The sequence below is a fragment of the Chanos chanos genome, chromosome 12, assembly GCF_902362185.1.
Source record: "Chanos chanos chromosome 12, fChaCha1.1, whole genome shotgun sequence".
Lineage (NCBI taxonomy): Eukaryota > Metazoa > Chordata > Actinopteri > Gonorynchiformes > Chanidae > Chanos > Chanos chanos.
The window spans coordinates 19,315,796-19,336,950 of NC_044506.1; the positions used below are offsets into that span (position 1 = coordinate 19,315,796).

General features: G+C 45.9%; 3 protein-coding genes across 3 annotated transcripts; 1 reads left to right on the top strand and 2 right to left on the bottom strand.

Moving 5' to 3' along the window:
* Positions 1–3,283: 3,283 nt before the first annotated feature.
* Positions 3,284–6,106, bottom strand: cd164l2 (CD164 sialomucin-like 2). The gene is made up of 4 exons (XM_030789559.1): positions 6,031–6,106; positions 4,925–5,032; positions 3,964–4,074; positions 3,284–3,420 (listed from the first exon to the last, which is right to left on the bottom strand). The coding sequence occupies exons 1-4, from the start codon at positions 6,104–6,106 to the stop codon at positions 3,284–3,286; spliced, it is 432 nt and encodes a 143-aa protein (XP_030645419.1).
* A 3,800-nt stretch (positions 6,107–9,906) lies between these two features.
* gpr3 (G protein-coupled receptor 3) lies at positions 9,907–10,887 on the top strand. Its single transcript, XM_030789390.1, has one exon. The coding sequence runs from the start codon at positions 9,907–9,909 to the stop codon at positions 10,885–10,887; it is 981 nt and encodes a 326-aa protein (XP_030645250.1).
* Positions 10,888–13,380: 2,493 nt separating this feature from the next.
* wasf2 (WASP family member 2) lies at positions 13,381–20,441 on the bottom strand. The gene is made up of 9 exons (XM_030789163.1): positions 20,351–20,441; positions 18,783–18,943; positions 18,054–18,188; positions 17,655–17,808; positions 17,439–17,556; positions 17,115–17,239; positions 16,692–16,853; positions 15,809–16,290; positions 13,381–14,603 (listed from the first exon to the last, which is right to left on the bottom strand). The coding sequence occupies exons 2-9, from the start codon at positions 18,913–18,915 to the stop codon at positions 14,446–14,448; spliced, it is 1,467 nt and encodes a 488-aa protein (XP_030645023.1). The 5' UTR covers positions 18,916–18,943; positions 20,351–20,441; the 3' UTR covers positions 13,381–14,445.
* Between the last annotated feature and the right edge of the window lie 714 nt (positions 20,442–21,155).

Genomic DNA, 21,155 nt, shown 5'->3' on the forward strand with positions numbered 1-21,155 from the left:
AAACTGGTTATGTCTCCTTACATACTGCTCAAACCTGTTCATTTCTCATATTAGTTATGTATTTCCTAAATATGTCTCTCTACATGTTGTTTTCATCTGTCTGTTGCACACACCATGTGTCATGTTTCGCCTGCAGCCTGCTCTTTCTGAGTGCTTGCTGAGGGATAAGGTGATAACAGCTGACAGGATGGGTCAAAAGCAAGCTGTGTGAAGTGTTTTCAGATGTATGAAAATTGTAAAAAAAAAAATATATATATATATATATATATATATATATATATATATATATATACTACACTTTCTGTCGAACTGTCAATCAAAATAATTGATGGCCTCCTATAGTTGATGACCCTCCCTCCCTCCATTTCTCCTTTCCCGCCCTGTCAGGGTCGGTATGATTGACAGGCACGTGTGAGAAAAGACCGTTGTATTGCTACAGGCGTGAGAGAATGTGTTATGTCGAACATCATAACATATCCTAATCGTACTGAATGACAGTTCACCGGTCAAACGCAGGGCAAACAAAACAAACATCCCATACCAGGAGTCGGTCCTAGCTCACCAAAGGTTGAACCTAGGTCACCAGGGTGAAAGTCTGGAACACTAATCGCCAGATCATGTGTTGGGTGGTTACACAGTTGATTCGTTATGTTTGGCAATGTATGAAAAAAAATAAACATGGTCATGCGTTTCGGCATAGTGCGCTATCAGATTTGATCGAGGCTGACAAGAGAGTCTATATTGATTACTTTGAAAAGGAGAATATTAGGTTGGACCCCGAAAAATAGGCTATGTGTGAACCAAGCCCGGAGAGACGTCAATAAGTTGTTATTAAACAGCTTGTGGGGGCATTTTTCAATGAGGGAAAATTTACCCATCTTTTCGTTTGTCTCGGAGGATGTGGCGATGATTCAGTGGTGTTAAGGTAAAGGCGAACAAGCTCGTGACATAAACGTGTTTCTCGGAGCTTTCACAACGGCACACGCAATTTGGAACTGTACGCCCTTATGAATAAGTTGGGCGATAGGTTGTTGTACAGCGACACAGACATTGTTATTTTTGTTTCTAAGGAGGGTGACTGGGAACCGCCACTAGGGCCGTATCTAGGAGATCTTGCGGAGGAGATAGGATGCGGGGATTACATCACAGAATTTTGCTCGGGTGGGCCAAAGACATACGGGTATCGAACAGCTAACGGCAAAACATGCATGAAGGCCAAAGGAATCACTCTGAATGCTGAGAATTCAAAAGTGATTAAGCGAGACACATTGACTGGTCTGGTCGACCATTATGTAGCGAATAGAGACAGCACCCGATACAGACTCGCACGGACAGACAACATTGTAAGAGATAAAAAGCGACTCACACTGAAAAACAAATCAGTTGTTAAACAATTTAAAGTTGTGTACAACAAACGTGTGCTACTCTGATTTCTCGACACAGCCTTATGGGTACTAAGGGGTATATGGATAGGTCTAACCGGGGATTGAAAGCTGTTAAGGACTTTGATTTCAGACTTCAACACCCTTTCTCATGTGTAATAAGTGAACCTTCGAACTCTGTACCGGTAACCAAAAATAATTTGTTAATCATTGATGATGTCATGAAGGATGCGAGTAGTAACGCAGTATATGTATAAAATATTCCAATACCGTATGAACGCCCACCAGTCTGCCCAATCTAGACATGTTGACAATCTTCCACTGGTAAGAGGTTCTCAGGAGATTTCTTAGGAATCCAGAGAATGTTCGATATAGAATGTGTTAAAAAAAATTAAATAAAAATAAAAAAAAAATCATTGCTTTGGGCAAGGGATACTTGTTAAAGATATCTGTGAGAAGGCCTTCATACTGAGAGGTCAGTGTGACAGCTACACTCGTCCTGCACGTCAAAGGATGATATACCTTTCCTTCCCTCAGGCTGAGGAAGTCAGGGATGGGTCTATAGTTCACCATGAACTCAGAGGGATACGGCTGGTGTCCTTCTATCGCCAAATTTATCCAAATTTTCAAATTGGAGACGTTATTGTCTCCGGAATAATTCTCTGATTGGAGTATTACTGCCACCTGCTGGTCACATCATAGACAGGAAAGTATGTCTGACGGTATTGAAACACTTTATTTCGAAACCGCAAAACCACAAACTCACGTCACACAACTCCAGATGATCAATTTTTAAATCAAATACTGAAACCAAAATGACATAAGAGTAAAACACAAAGAAAAAGAAAAATACATGCCAGAATATCTCAAACTGTATGTTAATTACCACACGATGAAACACACAGGATCGTAAACGTTAACGTAGAGTGACGTAACGTGATACTCACTATCAGAGAGCAGACACACTAGTCACGAAAAGCATTCCACAGGACAGCAGGCGTGGAATGTCATCACGTTTGAACTGGTTATAATTAATCTTTATTTAAAATCAGTAAACGCTTCATCATTAAAGCACAGAAGCTACACGATTCAGAAACAGAATGATGCGTGAGATATCAACACACTCACACACACACACACACACACACACACACACACACACACACACACACACACAACACTTCAATGGTTCAAGAATAACATACTGAAAAAAAAACACAGTCAAATAAGATAAATAAATGGTTAATAGAGATCATTCACATTTGTATCATATTGTAACTGTTCATTGTTCTGTCCTTTGGTCCTTTTTCGCCTCTTGCTCCTCAGCTCCCTCACTGAGGCTGGTCACTGTGAGACAGAGAAAGAGAAAAACGGTAATAACTTGTTTAACTGATGCTCAGGTTCACTCTGGTTCCCTGGCACAGCAGACTAACATTTTCAACTTATTACCTCGCAGATCAAAACGTGGTTAACCTAAACTGTGCTTAATGAGGATATATTTTTGTCCTCTAGAGGTCGCCATGACCACTAACTTCCTTTGTCTTAATAGCGACTTTAAAATCCTTAGAATAATTTCCAAACAGTTTAACCACCAGTGGTTGAAGACAGAGCTTTCTTTCTTTTTTTCTTTCTTTCTTTCTTTCTTTCTTTCTTTCTTTCTTTCTTTCTTTCTATTTCCTTTTCAAATATTGTTTGTCACCAAATTTAAAGAGTTAATACAGAAACTGCACTATGTGTAGCGGTGCTTGTGGTCTAAATGGTTTAGTTAGTTCATGAAATAATTTTGTCATTTCACAAAATATTCTGTCTGTCCAGGGACATAATGAAGTGAAATGAAATGAAAAGAAACTACTAGTATCTCTCTCTCTACCCCCCCCCCCTTCCCTTCCTTTCTGAAATAATTACATTGTCTCATAGGAGCTGTCTTTGGTCTTGAGGAAGCGCATGGCAAAAAATGCCCCTGACTGCAACGCCAGCACCAGAATAATCCCCCCAATGAAACTGGACAGGTCAAAGGTCGCCTGAGAGAACTCTGGAGCTGGTGCAGGGGTGGCTTCAACTGGAGCGGCACATGAAGGAGTGAGGGAGAGAGACAGAGAGACAGAACAGACACACAAACACATTATTTTTTCCTATGTTTTAAAAAAAATGCTTTGTATCCTAACAGTGTGTTATGGGATTTTACGCCCCGTAATATAATCTGTAATTCAGCTCAGATTGATGATTTTTTGTAAATTAAAGGTTAAAGGTCAAAGTCTGAAAACCTCACCTGTCTCAATATCAGCTATCACTATCACAGTCCCGCTGTCTGCTGCTCAGACGCACGCACACACACACGCACACACACACACCACACACGCGCGCACGCGCATGCACACACACACGCACGCACGCGCACACACACACACACACACACATGCACACACACGCACACCACACACACACACACACACACGCACGCACACACACACACACATACACACACCACACGCAAAAGAGACAGGTAAGGTTTTAAGAAGTAAATGGCTTGTTTGTTTGTGTATGTGTGTGTGTGTGTGTGTTTGTTTGTGTGTGTGTGTGCGTGGGTGTGTGTTTCTGTGGGTATTCTCTTTACCTGAGCACATAGCAGTGTCATTAAACGCAATGCAGTCCATGGTGTCTTCAGTCTCAGAAATACACTGTGTGTTATTGCCTGAGGGAGACGGAGACAGAGACAGAGGATGGGCCAGGTGGGAAGACGTGACTGAGGACTGATTGTGAACAATAAGAACTGTTCTGAGAACAGCATTAACATTTCCATTTAATGCATCTCCCTGATCTGAGTACAGCATTTACTGCCTCTCCCTGATCTGAGTACAGCATTTACTGCCTCTCCCTGATCTGAGTACAGCATTTATAGCCTCTCCCTGATCTGAGTACAGCATCTATAGCCTCTCCCTGATCTGAGTACAGCATCTATAGCCTCTCCCTGATCTGAGTACAGCATCTATAGCCTCTCCCTGATCTGAGTACAGCTTTAACATTTACTCCCTTATCTGACAGGCCTAGTGTCTCACATAGCCAATTGACACTTTTCCATTACACAGGGACACTGACTCTATGTGCATGTGTGTATGAGTGTGTATGAGTATGTGTGTGTGTGTGTGTGTGTGTTTGGTTGATAGGCTTCATTCTATTAGGAATTACACTCACATAGACACAAAAATGATGAATAATTTAGTGTTATTCTTCTCTACTAAGTCTCTGTGTGTGTGTGTGTGTGTGTGTGTGCACGTGTCTGACTGTGTCCATGCTCACAATTGAATTATTTACTGTTTGAATTATTCACTGAGCTGTTCCTTAGTTCTGTGTGTGGGGAGGATCACATATCTTTCAGCAGGGTGTGTTTGTGCGTGTGTGTGTGTGTGTGTGTGTGTGTGTGTGTGTGTACGTGTGTGTGCGTCTGCGTGTGTGTGTGTGTGCATCTGCGTGCGTGCGTGCGTGCGTGTGTGTGCGTGCATGCGTGTGCGTGCGTGTGCGTGTGTGTGTGTGTTCTCTCTCACCGTTGCTGCAGCTCCTCCAGACACAGCGTGTCAGATTGAGGCTGGGATCTCCACTGATACAGCCATTACATGAGCTCAGCTGTGAACAGTCCACGCGCGGCATATCACCTAGCAGGACGAGAATAAAACGGATCACAGCACTAACACACTACATAGAGTACCTGTAAACATCCTTAGTATAAAAACGTTAGCATTAAATTCCATGTAGACATATGCTGTCCAGCTATGAAGTATTTTCTCGCGGCCTCTCCCCTTGCCCGCCTCACCAGTCGAAAGCATGGACATGTCTGTGTTTTGTAACTCTCTTCCCTGACGTATGCCGGGCTCTGAGAATAGCTGTTAGCTGTGTGGACTGCTGAGACCTAACGGTGATCAGAATCTCATACAGTAAGCGGTTATATCAACTTGTATACATACAGACGTCCTGACAGGTGAATGTTACAACAATAGATGGATGTGTTACCAACCTCCTGAAAGAACAGAATACCAGAGGCTGCCAATTTAATGCAACCTGTGTGTAGTTTCTACACACACAAGGCACGTTTCTTAAAATAGATACACCACAACAAATGTTGAAACAGTTGCATGAAACCACTGACATGGACAACGTTTATACAATACCACTCTGTACTAGGCCAGAATACACACACTACACTGTATTACACCATTCTGCGTCTCACTACACCCTGCCCTATTCCACTCTATTACACCATACTGTGTAACACTGGACTTCACACACTACACACTATACTATACGGCTCAACCTAATACTGTAATACTTTACCGTAATACTCTATACTGCATATGTAAACTCTATACTCTGATACCACAGTGCACCATTCCACACTATACTAACCAATACTGTACTGTTCATTGTCGTACCATACTGCACTGTACTTCGCTTATTAAACACTATGTCATCCCATACTATGTTATGTTGTATTATACATCTAACCAAAAAAAAAAAACCAAAAAAGCTGACAGGATTGAGAAAACAAGCGACTCAAAGGTCATATGGAAAAGATGATGGATCTTATTCAAATAGATTACATGACTGCACACCATGATCCACCCAGATTGGGATCTGTTTGTGTTTTTGTCCTTACCTGTAGTCTGAGAGGCTGTTCTTATCACCTGCAACAGCAGTGCAGTTCCACAAAACGCAGCCCACACAAGCCTCATCCTCAATACGCACTACACAACTCAAAGGCCCGGGGAACGGTCCGAAAAGACGCCAGTAAACCTGGAAACAACGACTACGCAGGCGCGAGATCTACAGGTTCATCTTGAATTAACATCCACACTCCAGAACACCACATTGGCTTTCAAACGTGATATTCAACTAAACCTAAACTGCAGAGAGAGAGAGAGAGACTGAGAACTGATGAAGGGTCTAAATGGAAAACAAATGAAAATAATTCAACTTGGAGTCAAAACAAAGCACAACAGACGCTCTACTCCTGTATGTAGATCACGATGTCTGAACACTGTCTGTCATCTGAGAGTACTATCCTGTGAGGATCAATGTGTGTGTGTGTGCGTGTGTGTGTGTGTGTGTGTGCGCCCTGATGTCATACATTCTAAGACAGAGAGACAGAAAGGCGTGTAATCTGAGATGGGTTACCTGGTAACCAGATGACTCCCGTGATAATCTATACTTCTGAGAGTGTGCTGTCCATTTACACACACACACACACACACACACACACACACATTTTGGGTTACAAAATCACTTTCCTGTCATCCCTTACCCTTACTCCTTCTCTCTCTCTCTCTTTTTGATAGCAGAGCAGGTTTTTTGACCCTGGGCGGGGGTGGTGAGTACCCTGAGTGAATGTTGGAGCGTGAGTGAAGGGAAAGAGTTGGCTACAGTTATGTAACATGTTTTCTCTCATCAGTCCACAGAGCAGCCAAACTACACCTTCTCTCTCCTTCACTCCTGTCAATTTTATAAAAGAATAAAGCACTGGAATTTATCCACATACATTTAATATCATGCCAGCTATACAAGATGTACAAATGAGACATGATGAGTCTCTCTCTCCCTCTCCCTCTCTATAAGTAAGTAAGTGTGTGTGTGTGTGTGTGTGTGTGTGTGTGTGTGTGTGTGTGTGCGTGTGTGTGTGTGTGTGTGTGTGTGTCAGCCTGTCTGTGTCTGTGTGTGTGTGTGTGTGTGTGTGTTTGTATTTACATCACATTTTTACACTGAAATCAAAAAATGAAATTAATACAACTACCATAAATTCTTGCATCATTTCAGTTCTCTGCACATCTGTCATGAGCATCAGCGTGAGTGTGGGCGTGGGTGTGGGTGTGTTTACTAGGTCACCATCCTTTGCAACAGGGGAAGGAAAGCCCTCTCTCACAGAGCAGAAGACACTTATCAGGCTCCCCTCAGACCCACGCAATCAATTCACATGCACCCTTTTCATTCTCTTTCACCTCTGCGCTCCCACGTACAGACCTGCTCTCATTAGATTCTCCTCACACAAAAAAACGGTGCGAGGCAGCGAGCGGGCGCCTACTTGAAGCGCGCAGGCGGTGGAGGTTTTGGGGAACGCGGCAGCCCTCGCTCGCTCACGCGCCTCTGATGTTAGGTAACGAGGGGGAAATTCCGCAGTCCCCCTCCCCACCCCGCTTGTTCACCAGCCGGGAACAGGCCGTGCAAGGTCTCGGGTGCTAACTCAAAATGAATACCAAAGACAAGAATATAAAAAAGCACCACCCCCTCTCCAACATACTCACGCATACACACGCACGCAAGCACCTGGAGGAACTGTTTAGTGTTCCAGTAATTATCTACACTAGACCAAAACGACATAAAAGATATAACACTGCAGTCTAAACGAAAAACTGGGAGTACCTAACTGATAGCAGAATGTTTTAATAGGCTTAGTGCAACATAAATGAAATGTTTCAATTATCTGCAATGGTTGTACATCATCCAACGTGGACATAGGAAGCTTTCGCTGTCCGCTTATTGCAAACCATCTCTTGTGCGATATCGATTTTCGGGTTTATCTCCCGCCCTTCAGTTGGTGACTACCGGAAGCGCTTGTCCTTATATAGACTTTGGATGAGAGTTTCCCCTCTTCGCCATAAATTTCGCCCACTCGCCTTCATTAGCATGGACAACGCGCCGCCCGCACAGTGTAACCGGCCTGCAGAGCGAGAATCTCAAATGCTGGCCGGGAAATTATGTCATCTTTATCTCTGCCCGCGAGAGTGCTTCCCATAAATCATATGCAGATAGGCGTGCACCATAAGGGATCTGCTTAGCCCACTGAACAGTGCTAATTTTCGTGACCTACCTTAAAGAGCATCACAGGTACACTTGCTAGGTTTGAATCATCTTAAAGGTGATTTTGACATTGTCTGGTCACCTTGCCTCAAACATGCGACAGAACTGACGTCAACCTCATCAATTCTTTCATTTACGCAGGTGATTCAGTACAGTGTGCATAGTGGTGACTCACGAAATCTCTCTCTCTCACTGTGTGTGTGTGTGTGTGTGTGTGTGTGTGAGAGAGAGAGAGAGTGAATGAGTGAGTGTGTGAGACAGACAGACAGACAGTGTAAAAGAGAGAGAGTACTATAATCTGGGGATGGATCAGCACCATGGACAGTGCTCTGACCAGAGCGTTAATGTTGTTTCCAGTTGAGAGAAATGTAAAGGGAAATGCAACGTGCCCCGATCTTTCTTCAGATACTCTGATTTCACTCAGAAACGAGCGTAAAGGCCCCTGGTGGTACAGGGATTCCAGCATTAGTAATCATACCGGACAACACCAGTGTTTTTTTCTCGGCGTCGCAGTGGGTGGAGTTATAGAGGCTGCGGTATTTTTATGAATGAAATTACGCTGTCTTGGTGAGCTTGATGATTGGGCGAAATTGAGAAAATCGACCCCCTTCGTCTTTACTGACGTCAGTTCAGCTCTTGCAAGGGTATAGCTCACAGACCATTACATCTGAGTTCGATTCAGCAACGCAAGCAAGCACGACGGATCATCTACCGTGGAGCCAAAGAAGAACCTCGTGCAAGAAAAAGGGCTTTTAAACCAGACGTGAAAAGTCCTCTACCTTGGATTTGCGCGCAACCTGAGACTTCCTTTGATGCTGTGATTTCTTCTTTCAGCTATAGCAAGAATTTCAGAACTGTATCGAAGTGAAGATATCTTGGATAATACCAGACCGAGTCGTAAATGATTCAGTGTTATCATCATCAGCCGCTGAAGGTAAGCGGGCTTCCAACGCGTCTTATCTCCGTTCGTGCATTGATTTGTGGTTCATCGAAACATATCACAAAATATGCCGCTGATTGCTGTAAAAAACAAGACGGTTAGGGCTACTTTAATATTCAGCAGAGAGGAGTTGCGAGATCGCGTGACCCAAAAAGACGTATTAAAATCAGATGCCGTTTGCAAGCAGTGCAGTTAATGCCGAGGCTCTACTTCTCTGCAGTCACGAAATGCTGATCAAAAACGACCGAGTTATCAACATGATATAATTATATAATTATAACATTATATAATTGGGTAGGCAAGGCCTAGACACTGTCACAGTTGAGAATTATGGTGTTTTTTGGACACTCTCATTACCGTAACATTGCATAGAATGGAAGCATACCGTACCTGTTGCGCTTCAAATACCAAACGTGCAGAAAACGTGACAATTCCTCATAGATTCAGACTTCAGACCATGAAGTGCATGGTGAAGACTGACTTTACGCATAGGCTAATTAGTTTGCAATGATGACACGGCAGTGACACATGCAATCAGAGATGTCCAAAACTCTTAGAAATGCCAAATTAGGACCGTTCTGGTTATACTCTGATCTCATTTCAAACTCTACTTCCAGAGCCCTCTGCATGCAATCCTACTCTTGATTTCACTTAGCAATTGTGAAAAGGTAGAGGAACTCAACTCATTCTCTCTCTCTCTCTCTCTCTCTCTCTCTCTCCCTCTCTCTTTTTCCTTCAGCAATGACCCTCAATGACTCTGATATCGGTTTGGAGGTAGCCATGGCAATGGATCCCCGCCTGCCGCTTTCATCTTCCCAGATGACCCCGGACCCTTTGGTCACAGCTGTGATAACACCGTGGGACGTGGCCCTGTGCGTGTCGGGTGTCCTGATTTGCTGTGAGAACGCCGTCGTCGTGGCGACCATCTTCTCTTCGTCATCGCTACGGGCGCCCATGTTCCTCTTGATTGGCAGCCTGGCGTGGGCAGACTTCCTGGCGGGGGCCGGGCTCCTGCTGCACTTCCTGTCGCGTTGGTGCATGCACTCGCAGGCGTTGTCACTGGGCAGTGTGGGACTCCTGGTCTGTGCCCTCAGCGCGTCGGTCTGTTCATTACTGGGCATCACGCTGGACCGTTTCCTGTCTTTACATCGAGCTCTGACCTACGGCTCGCGCCGCACGCACACACACACATGCTGCGCCCTGGCACTGGGGTGGGCCCTGGCCGGTCTGCAGGGGGCGCTGCCCGTGCTCGGCTGGAACTGCCTGGAGGACGGACACTCGTGCAGCGTAGTGCGACCTTTGACCCGGGCCCACCTGGCCACCCTGTGCGGCGGCTTCCTGCTGGCTCTCGTTCTGATGCTGCAGCTGAACGCACGGATCTGCCAGGTCGTCCTGAGACACACGCATCAGATCGCCCTGCAGAGGCACACGCTGCCGTCAGCGCGCACGCACACGCGGCGGCGCGTTCACACCCTCGCTCTGATCCTCGCCACCTTCGCCAGCTGTTGGATGCCTTTCGCCCTTTACGGTCTCCTTAGCGACGGCTCGTCTCCGCCCCTCTACACGTATGCCACTCTGGTCCCTGTCACGGGAAACTCTCTCCTTAATCCGCTGATTTATGCTTACAGAAACACACACATCCAGAGAGTGCTCAGACAAGCCTGCTGCTGCTGCTTGCCGCAATCACTCAGCAAAAACACACACACGCCTAGTGACGTCTAATCTCTCTCTCTCTCTCACACACACGCACACACACATACACACACACTCTCTCTCTCTCTCACACACACACATACGCACACACACACACACACACACACACACACACACACACACACATACACACACACACACACAACAGTCTTTGAAAAGCACATCAGAGTGGGGGTGATTCTACCAGTGTGCCATAATGAAAAATGCTTTAAAATTCATAATGAACACAGTCTCACATTTAAACCTCATGACATGTCCACTGTGCCAAAAACCAAGAGTTTTCTGTTTTGTGAACGATTGTCAAACCTGTCACGATAGGCGTCTCGTTCCCGTCCCTCCAGACGTTCCGTCTGCTTTTCTCTGTCTGCTCCGCAAAAACGTCAGCTGTCTCATAATACCAAATTACATATCAAATGCTTGTCTGAAGTTTTCTGTTTGCTGGTCTCATTGCTCTACACGATGTGGACACACCACTGTGGGGAACACTATCCTGCCATTTAAATCAAGTTCAAGTGAAAGACTTTCAGATCTCCTGAGAGGTCAAAGTGTTTTCTCTCAAACAATGTGCCTCTTTTTCCTTTTTTTAAACTACACTCTCATTTGGAGAGTTAAATAAACATTCGGAGATATCTGATGAAAAATGAAAACATTTGCACTTTACAAATTTACTTTTTGGATTTTTGAGATTTTATTTGAAGTATGTTCACCATGTTTACTGATTATTTATTTATAGAGTTGTATATTTCTGAGTGCCAATGCAAGTGCTTGCCAGTTAATGGACATTATGATATTTGATAAACGTGCCCTGTTTGCACATGTGTGGAAAAGTTGTGGAATGGAATATTAATGGTGCACAAAACAGTTAATTGAACAAAGACAAGATGTTCTTTTTTTCTGAGAATGTAACATTGTTTTATCAAAAGGATGTTTTTATTAAGAGTGTTTGATTTGTAACGAATAAAATCATACATTTTTATGACTTTGTCTGTCTCTGATGATTTCTTTGGTCCACGGAAAAGGATAAGCACATACCAGACAAACTTGTGTTGTATGAATGGCTGACAATACTGCCCTTTAGAATGGCTGTACTTACCCCACACAGGGAGTAACCACACAGTAGTTTAACAGGTAATTACACATTTGCTGTCGCATTTCCATGGTGCAGTAGTGCCTGGATAACTAGCCTACGTCTCTGTCGCAGTGAGACATACCATACCACTGTATACCATACTGCTCATCACCCACTGGTCTGTCTGTACTGGGCGGTGGGCTGTGGAGTGTGTGTGTACTGGGCGGTGGCGTGTGGGGTGTAGGGCATCTGTGTACTGGGGGGTGGCATGTATGCACTAGGCTGTGGGGTGTGTGTGTGTGTGTGTGTACTGGGCTGTGGGGTGTGTGTGTGTGTACTGGGCTGTGGGCTGTGTGTGTGTGTGTGTGTGTGTGTCTGTGTGTACTGGGCTGTGGGGTGTGTGTGTGTGTACTGGGCTGTGGGGTGTGTGTGTGTGTACTGGGCTGTGGGCTGTGTGTGTGTGTGTGTGTGTGTGTGTGTACCGGGCTGTGGGGTGAGTGTGTGTGTGTACCGGGCTGTGGGGTGTGTGTGTGTGTACTGGGCTGTGGGGAGCGTGTGTGTGTACTGGGCTGTGGGCTGTGGGCTGTGGGGTGTGTGTGTGTGTGTGTACTGGGCTGTGGGGTGTGTGTGTGTGTGTACTGGGCTGTGGGGTGTGTGTGTGTGTGTACTGGGCTGTGGGCTGTGTGTGTGTGTGTGTGTACTGGGCTGTGGGGGGTGTGTGTGTGTGTGTGTACTGGGCTGTGGGGTGTGTGTGTGTGTACTGGGCTGTGGGCTGTGTGTGTGTGTGTGTGTGTGTGTCTGTGTGTACTGGGCTGTGGGGTGTGTGTGTGTGTACTGGGCTGTGGGGTGTGTGTGTGTGTACTGGGCTGTGGGCTGTGTGTGTGTGTGTGTGTGTGTGTGTACCGGGCTGTGGGGTGTGTGTGTGTGTGTACCGGGCTGTGGGGTGTGTGTGTGTGTACTGGGCTGTGGGGAGTGTGTGTGTGTACTGGGCTGTGGGCTGTGGGCTGTGGGGTGTGTGTGTGTGTGTGTACTGGGCTGTGGGGTGTGTGTGTGTGTGTACTGGGCTGTGGGGTGTGTGTGTGTGTGTACTGGGCTGTGGGCTGTGTGTGTGTACTGGGCTGTGGGGGGTGTGTGTGTGTGTGTGTGTGTACTGGGCTGTGGGCTGTGGGGTGTGTGTGTGTACTGGGGTGTGGGGTGTGGGGTGTGTGTGTGTGTGGGGTGTGTGTGTGTGTGTGTGTGTGTGTACTGGGCTGTGGGGGGTGTGTGTGTGTGTGTGTGTGTGTGTACTGGGGTGTTGAGTATCACTGTTCTGTTATGCATCTTACTGTTCCAGCTGTTTTGGTCCTCTCACTAACGCTGGACTGTGTTTGTGGACAGAGTAACCATATCACACGGACACACGCGTGAGAAAAAGATGCCTGACACAAACAGCGTCGTGTCCATACACTTTAGGCCTTTATTCATTTCAAATCACATAAACAAATCTGAACTCAATATTACCATTTCATTTAGAAAGCGTTTTAACAAATAAAGGATTTTTTTTAAATCTGATTTCGAGGGCTACAATAACTCTCAATAAAATTTGGCTTTAAAAATAGGAAAAGAAAAGGCACTTCTATTTCATGGATAAAGCAGGCACTTAGGAATACAAGAGCAGTACAGAGAAAGAGTTGGTCCTGATTGGATCCACCATGTCTGACTAGCAAGTGTTAGCTAGTGAAATTATCTGACAGGACAGACCCAGGAAAACCATTTGAGACTCCAAATCCCATGATGCCACAGGAGGCAGGAGAATTGGAGAAAAAGGGGGGAAAAAAGGAACCCAGTAAAACAGAAAGAGACACAAGCACACCGGAGATATTTAGAATGGACTTTGGTCAGACATACAGAACAAATTTGGTTTAAAATCTGAATGTTGGTCTTTTAACTTAAGGGTCCAAATACTGACATGACAAAAAGCAAACACAAATTGCCTTTTTAAAGTAGTAAATGGTGATCTACACACCTTTGTCAAAATGTTCAGCCTACATGTGCATGACTCTGACCAGAATGTGTGTATATTTCATATGAAGGAAAAGAGATTCAGCAAAATTTAAACTGAACTCTGGTCTTGCATTTGATATAGAGATCACACACACACACACACACACACACACACACACGGTCTCAGTTTACCCTGCTTTGGCTGCATTACAAAGGAACATGCTCTCTGAAACAGTAGAACATTCATCCCCTGAATAATTCACCTTTTTCAGAGCAGTCTCCATTCCCTAAACAGCTACAAACACACACACAAACACACACACACAAACACACACAGACACACACACACAGACACACACACACACACACACACACACACACCTCTGAATCTCTCCCTCATAAATTGCATAATCAGGCCGGTGAAAGGGTAAACCGTTTGTGATGAGAGTCGTAAGGCAAACTGGGAATGACATCTGAACCACACACAAAGACGACCGTTGACTGTGACGAGGACATCAGTCTGACCACTCGTCGTCGTCAAATTCCGACGAGTCGTCCTCGGAGTCGCTGCATTCCACGGCGATACGGCGCGACAAGATCGCCGCCACGTCATTCCCCACGAAGTCTCTCTTCTCCTGCTCCCTCTGCTCCTCCACCTTACGCAGGTTAAAGCCTGGAACATGTCACGCACACACACACACACGCACAGACACACACACACAGGCGCACACGCACACACAGGCACACACAGGCGCACACACACACACAGGCGCACACACACACACAGGCGCACACACACACACAGGCGCACACACACACAGGCGCGCACAGGCACACGCACAGGCACACACACGCACACAGGCACACACACAGGCACACACACACACACACACACAGGCACAGGCACACACGCACACAGGCACACACGCACACAGGCACACAGGCACACACGCACACAGGCACACACGCACACAGGCACACGCACAGGCACAGGCACACACACGCACACACGCACACAGGCACACACGCACACAGGCACACGCACAGGCACAGGCACACACACGCACACACGCACACAGGCACACACGCACACAGGCACACGCACAGGCACAGGCACACACACGCACACACGCACACAGGCACACACGCACACAGGCACACGCACAGGCACACACACGCACAGGCACACAAGCACACGCACAGGCACACACGCACACAGGCACACACGCACAGGCACAGGCACACACACGCACAGGTGCACACACACGCACAGGCACACACACGCACAGGCACACACACGCACAGGCACACACACGCACACACACACACGCACGCACAGACACGCACGCACAGACACACACACAGGCACACACACGCACGCACGCACGCACAGACAGACACACACACACACGCACGCACAGACACACACACGCACGCACAGACACACACACGCACGCACAGACACACACGCACACGCAGACGCACACACAGACACACAGACACACACGCACGCACAGACACACGCACGCACAGACACACACGCACGCACAGACACACACGCACGCACAGACACACGCACGCACGCACAGACACACACGCACGCACAGACAGGGTCAGAGGATGGGGAATGTGCTTTGTCACATATATATATATGCATCAGAGATCCATTACAAATCTCACACTTGAGCAGGGTCACTGTTTGAGCAGTTAGCATTGGGATCTTCAAATCAAAACAAAGAGGGTGATTTTTTTTTTTCTTTTGGGCAGACACTGTTGATCGGCTGGCTGTCTTTTGGTGAGTACTGCTGATTGGCTGGCTGTCTTTTGGTGAGTACTGCTGATTGGCTGGCTGACTGCATATGGGATATGGTCTCTTACCTTGACGAATGGCCTGCAGGAGATCACTGCGGGCGTCGCCGGCGGGGGCAGGCTGAGCTTTGGGTGCAGCTGAACCTCCACCTGGTGCAGCTGAGCCAGAGGAAGAGGGAGGCGGAGGTCCAGGAGGAGGTGGTCCAGGGGGAGGGGGCCCAGGTGGAGGAGGAGGTGGTGGTGGAGGCGGTGGTCCTCCCCCTGCAGGTGGAGGAGGTGGAGCTGGGGCACCAGCATCCATAGGAGGTGCGGGTGGCATAGAGGCAGGGAAGGGAACAGGGGGAGCGGGCGGGGTATCGAAATCTGGAGGAGGAGGAGGTGGGACTGACATGTTGGAAGGCGGAGGTGGAGGCGGGGCTGGGGGCGGGGCCATACCGGGACGTCCTCCAGGAGGAGAGGTGCCCATGATGGGCGGGGCCGGCGGAGGGTGGCTGGGACTCAGAAGGCTGCTGCGCTTTTGGGGCGGAGCTCCATGCTGTCCATCATCATACCTGCAGTAAACCAGGTGAGAATGAGTCCCTCTCATAGCATCAACCTCGGGACTATATTTCCTATTTCCTAATATTTTCAATATTTCCTAAGATGGTTCTAGAAAGGATGATCTACAAAGGCAGAAACTTGTGATGTCAGAAATACACCATACGCACAGCCCTATGTGATGGAATGGGTTGACCATACTGTGAGTTCTTGCAGGCAGTAAGTAATACTAAACTAATAACCTCTGCTTGAAGAGTCCATCTACTTTTAACAAAGAAAACATTTTGTTTCTGTTTTATTAATTAAGATTATTCATGCAAGCCATAACATTACAGTGTCTACTGATACCGCATCCTTTTCAGTAAATCAGTGGTTAGACGGGTGTCTGTGTAGTCATGGCAACAGGCAGACTCACATGTCAGGGGGCGGTGGTGGAAGGAAGTCCTCTGGGGGTGGAGGTGGGGAGCCTGGGTCATAACTATAGGACGAGGTGCTTTGGTCCAGATATCCATCAGAACCCATGTGAGTCATGTCGTCCCCTGATCCTATGCTTCCGTTTATCACCTCAGTTGAGTTACTGTTAGAGAAACACACACACACACACACACACACACACACACAGATACAGAGAGACACGGAGACACAGAGACAGAGAGACACAGAGAGACAGGAAGACACACAGACATGGAGACAGAGAGATACAGACACACAGAGACAGAACAATTCACACATGTGAAAAGAGGAGGGGTGGTGATTAGTGTCTGTACAGACAGACAGACAGACAGACGCTTAATGAAAAGCCTCCTCTCTAGCCCGTCTCTCTCTAAAGCTGTCTTACCCCACAGCGTCCTGTTTCAGCCCCACAAACTCCTGGCCCATCTTAAGGCGTTCCCACTCCTCTTTCCGGGTCTTGATCTTGCGAGGGTTCGCTTTATTCCTGTTCGGGTTGTCTTTCTTCTCCTTCTGCTCAAATACAAACACACAGATACGGGGGTTAGGGACTCATCTCACTCATGTAAAGCTGCTTTGAGACCATTTTGTAATGTAAAAAGCACTACACAAATAAATATAAAACTATAAAACCAGAATGAAATTTATAGCCAGAAAAACACGGGTGTGCGTGTGCGTGTGCGTGTGCGTGTGCGTGTGTTTATTGTCTCACCCTGTGTTTACGTTTTTCCTTCATGATATCTTTGGTGTCCTGAAGCATTTTCTCTTTCCAAAGGTCAAAGAAATAAGACGGATCAGTGTAAAACTTCAGAGCCTCCCTACCATCCTCCCTGATATGGAACAAAAGAGCAAAAAAAAAAAAAAAAAAGTAAGACATTTTTGGATGGGAGGTGTGGAGTGCAGAGTGGAGGCCAGTGTGTGAGTGTACCTGTAGCAGCTCAGATTATTGAGTGGAGGCGGCTGATTACAGGTGTTGTAAGTGTCTTTGACTGGCTGAGGGAGAGACGTCCGAATGAACAGCTGCTGATCCTGGATCAGATTGGAGCGGAATGCTTTGCGAGATGTGATCGCCTGCAGAGAAACTGTGTGCGAGAGAGAGAGAGAGAGAGAGAGAGAGAGAGAGAGAGAGAGACGGAGAGAGAGACAGAGAGGGGAGTGGGAGACCCTTGAAATGCCAAAACTGCCAGTTTATCAGCACAACAGCACCTTAACATGCACGCTGTAGTCTAAAATTAATATTTTCAGTCTGGAAACGATCATATGTGGAACTTATCAACACGATGATGTATAGAGATCTCATGTTTCCTGCTGTTTTTTTCTCTCTTACCTTCCTCCTCTTTGGGGTCCAGCTGTGTGACTTTGACCTGAAGCTTGTCCACTCTCTCACCCAGTGTATTCACCCGCAAGGCAAAGGAACTGGCCTGGACAAAGAGCTCGCCAAATACATCCTCTGCATACTTACCTACAGCAACAAATAAACATATACTGTATATATATACACACACACATATATACACACACGGTCTGATACTATAACCTACAGCAACAAAAAAACATATACTATACATCTAAATATATCACACACACACAGTCTGAAACACTTACCTACAGCGACTAATAAACACACACATATATACACACACAGTCTGATACTCTAACCTACAGCAACAAATAAACATATACTATACATCTAAATATATCACACACACACAGTCTGAAACACTTACCTACAGCGACTAATAAACACACACATATACACACACACGGTCTGATACTCTAACCTACAGCAACAAGTAAACATATACATATATATGTATGTATGTATGTATGTATATATAGTGTATATATATATATCACACACACACACACACACAGTCTGATACTCTTACCTACAGCTACTAATAAACACACACGAGAACATATGGTCCGATACACAAGAACTCACACACAGTCTGCATACCTCTCAACGCTTAAATTTCCTCTCTTACACAGACACAAAGACACACACACACACACACACACACACAGACACACACAGACACACACAGACACTCACTGAGGGACCCGAGCTGGCGAATGATGTTAGCTAGTGTGATGTTAGTCATACACTCCAGTTCACTCTTGACAGCATTGGGCAGTGTCTGACGACACAAGTGCCTTGGCTCAATGTTCCGTGTCACCAAGGGCATGATGGCAACTCAGCAGTCACACTCCTCCCTGGAAGAAAAGAGACACATATTTCCAGACAGTCACTCATTATCATACTGAAAGAAACACACACACACACACTTTATCTTATTCTGTCACACAGTTCCAGACATGTTTGTCTTTAAAGCAGAACCAAAACCAGTGTGTGTTTTCCGGTTAACAGACAGCTGCACGACCCCGTACCTCACAGCAGGGGGCAATAAGAAACAGAGCTTCTCTTTCTATCTGTGAGCGAAAATTGTTCCGTTGAACGATATCGTAACTCAGCATATCGGCTTCAAAGTTAATTTTGTGTCTCAAATCTGAGATTAGGCAATTTAGCCTAAATAGGAACTTCAGCGGAAGTACTGTAATTAGCCGGCAGGACTTCCGAGACTGAGGGATACGAGTTGGGAGTTGGCTAGTTTCACTTAGATGGATAAATCCCTGTGACATTCATGTAATTTCACCATGCTCGTTAATCCCACGAACAGCAGTTCATTATTTCACCTTTTCTTATGTTTTGCAGTGGCTACAACTTCACGAAACGACCCCCCCCCCCCCGCCCATTGTGCCCCTCTCCCCTCACGAGGCATCGCCACAGTGAATCAGACAGAGAAAAACATTCTGATTGCAGTTCCCGTTTCATATTCGTACTTCACGAGTAACGTCTTTGAATGCAAAAGTGCTTCTACTTGCATAAAAAAGTGAAACGGCAAAAGCGAAAATGTAACTATGTAAACCAAATGGGATTCCACCAAATAAGAGGGTTTGCCGCAATGACCGGATGGTTCGTTAATATATATTATATATAGGCACCGTAACTCGGCGTTTGACAAGTAAAGCATATTCCATTAGGTTACTTAAACTTGATTACCTGGTCAGACTACATGTTCTCATTCCATATTGTCTGTTAGTCGGTGGACGAATAATGGAAGTAAACAAGTAAACGATTAAGTTCGTGGTATCAACCCATTCTCTAATGGTCCCAGGATCGGGCTACTAGCCGATAATGAACCAAAATGTCACAACATAACCAGATTATCTATCAGCAGCATAACAACAGTCCGACTGAGCAAGAATTAACGACAGCAAAGTAGAACTGCACACAATTCGAACAGTAGTGAAACAGGAGTGACAGAAATGTTGTTACACCCGAATTATAGCTTTGCAAAACTGAAGTACTGCAACCGGTACCGATTTTATACACGGATTCGAGCGTAATGTCAAATCTGAGGCTTCTAAAGTTGAATTATAGTTGAATAAGTCGTTTTTTCACGTTCACATTCAACTTTTAATTGAGGCCTAACTTTAGCTGAACTGACGTTAACATTTGGAGCAGGAAGTGAGTTATTAGCACTGACGATTCGCTGTTTTGTCTCTGTAAAGTAACTTAAAACAGCAACATCACTCAAAAGAAAAGCGAAAATACCCTACCGTGAAATGTGATAAGTTGGTCCTCGACACTGAAGACTTTTGTTTGGAAAAATTTACATTACTCTCCAACAGTTTTTCAAAACCGACAAGATGTCTACATTAAATATAACACTCGCATCGAGAGCCGAAGCGCTAGGTCCCAGATTTCTAAACTTATCATTGGACAGGGACAGGGCGATCTTAACACACAATTGGCTAACTCTCCGTCAATTATACTGAGAGAGGCGGATACGGCAATTTGGACGTTCAGGCGCAACTCCACCCCGAAAGGCCGAAAACATCTGTTCGCCGTCTGCACAGGGAGCGGCAGGTTAAGCAGCATTCTTGAATGTCGGGCCTGCCCGAACTCATCCGAAAATTTGCGAAATTCCTCAGGCACCTCTACGTGCAACACCAAGTTCGTACTTGCATTCCACTTGGAAAGGCAGAGTGTTTTGACTTCATTTAAGGCGTCGAAGTCATATATTGGATGAAAAATCTTTTAAAATTTAAAAATATACATGGTATAAAACAGTGAGATGGAACGGACGGAGTGACACGCCCACTTTGTGAATCGACAAAGGTCGCACAGTCACTGCGTATTTTGCTTTAACATTCACGTTTCGGAAAAAAAATAGATTGGGCTGACCACATGTCACGAATATCCTACTGTTATGCAATTTTAGTTTCACGAAGCTGGTAGACTCAGAGCAGTCCACTAATGTTGTTCAAAACCACAAACCAGCCTAAGTTTTATTTTTAAGCGAGCGCGTGATCTCTTGAGGTCCATTTTTAAAAAAAAGACTTCGCAAGCAAACTGTTAGTA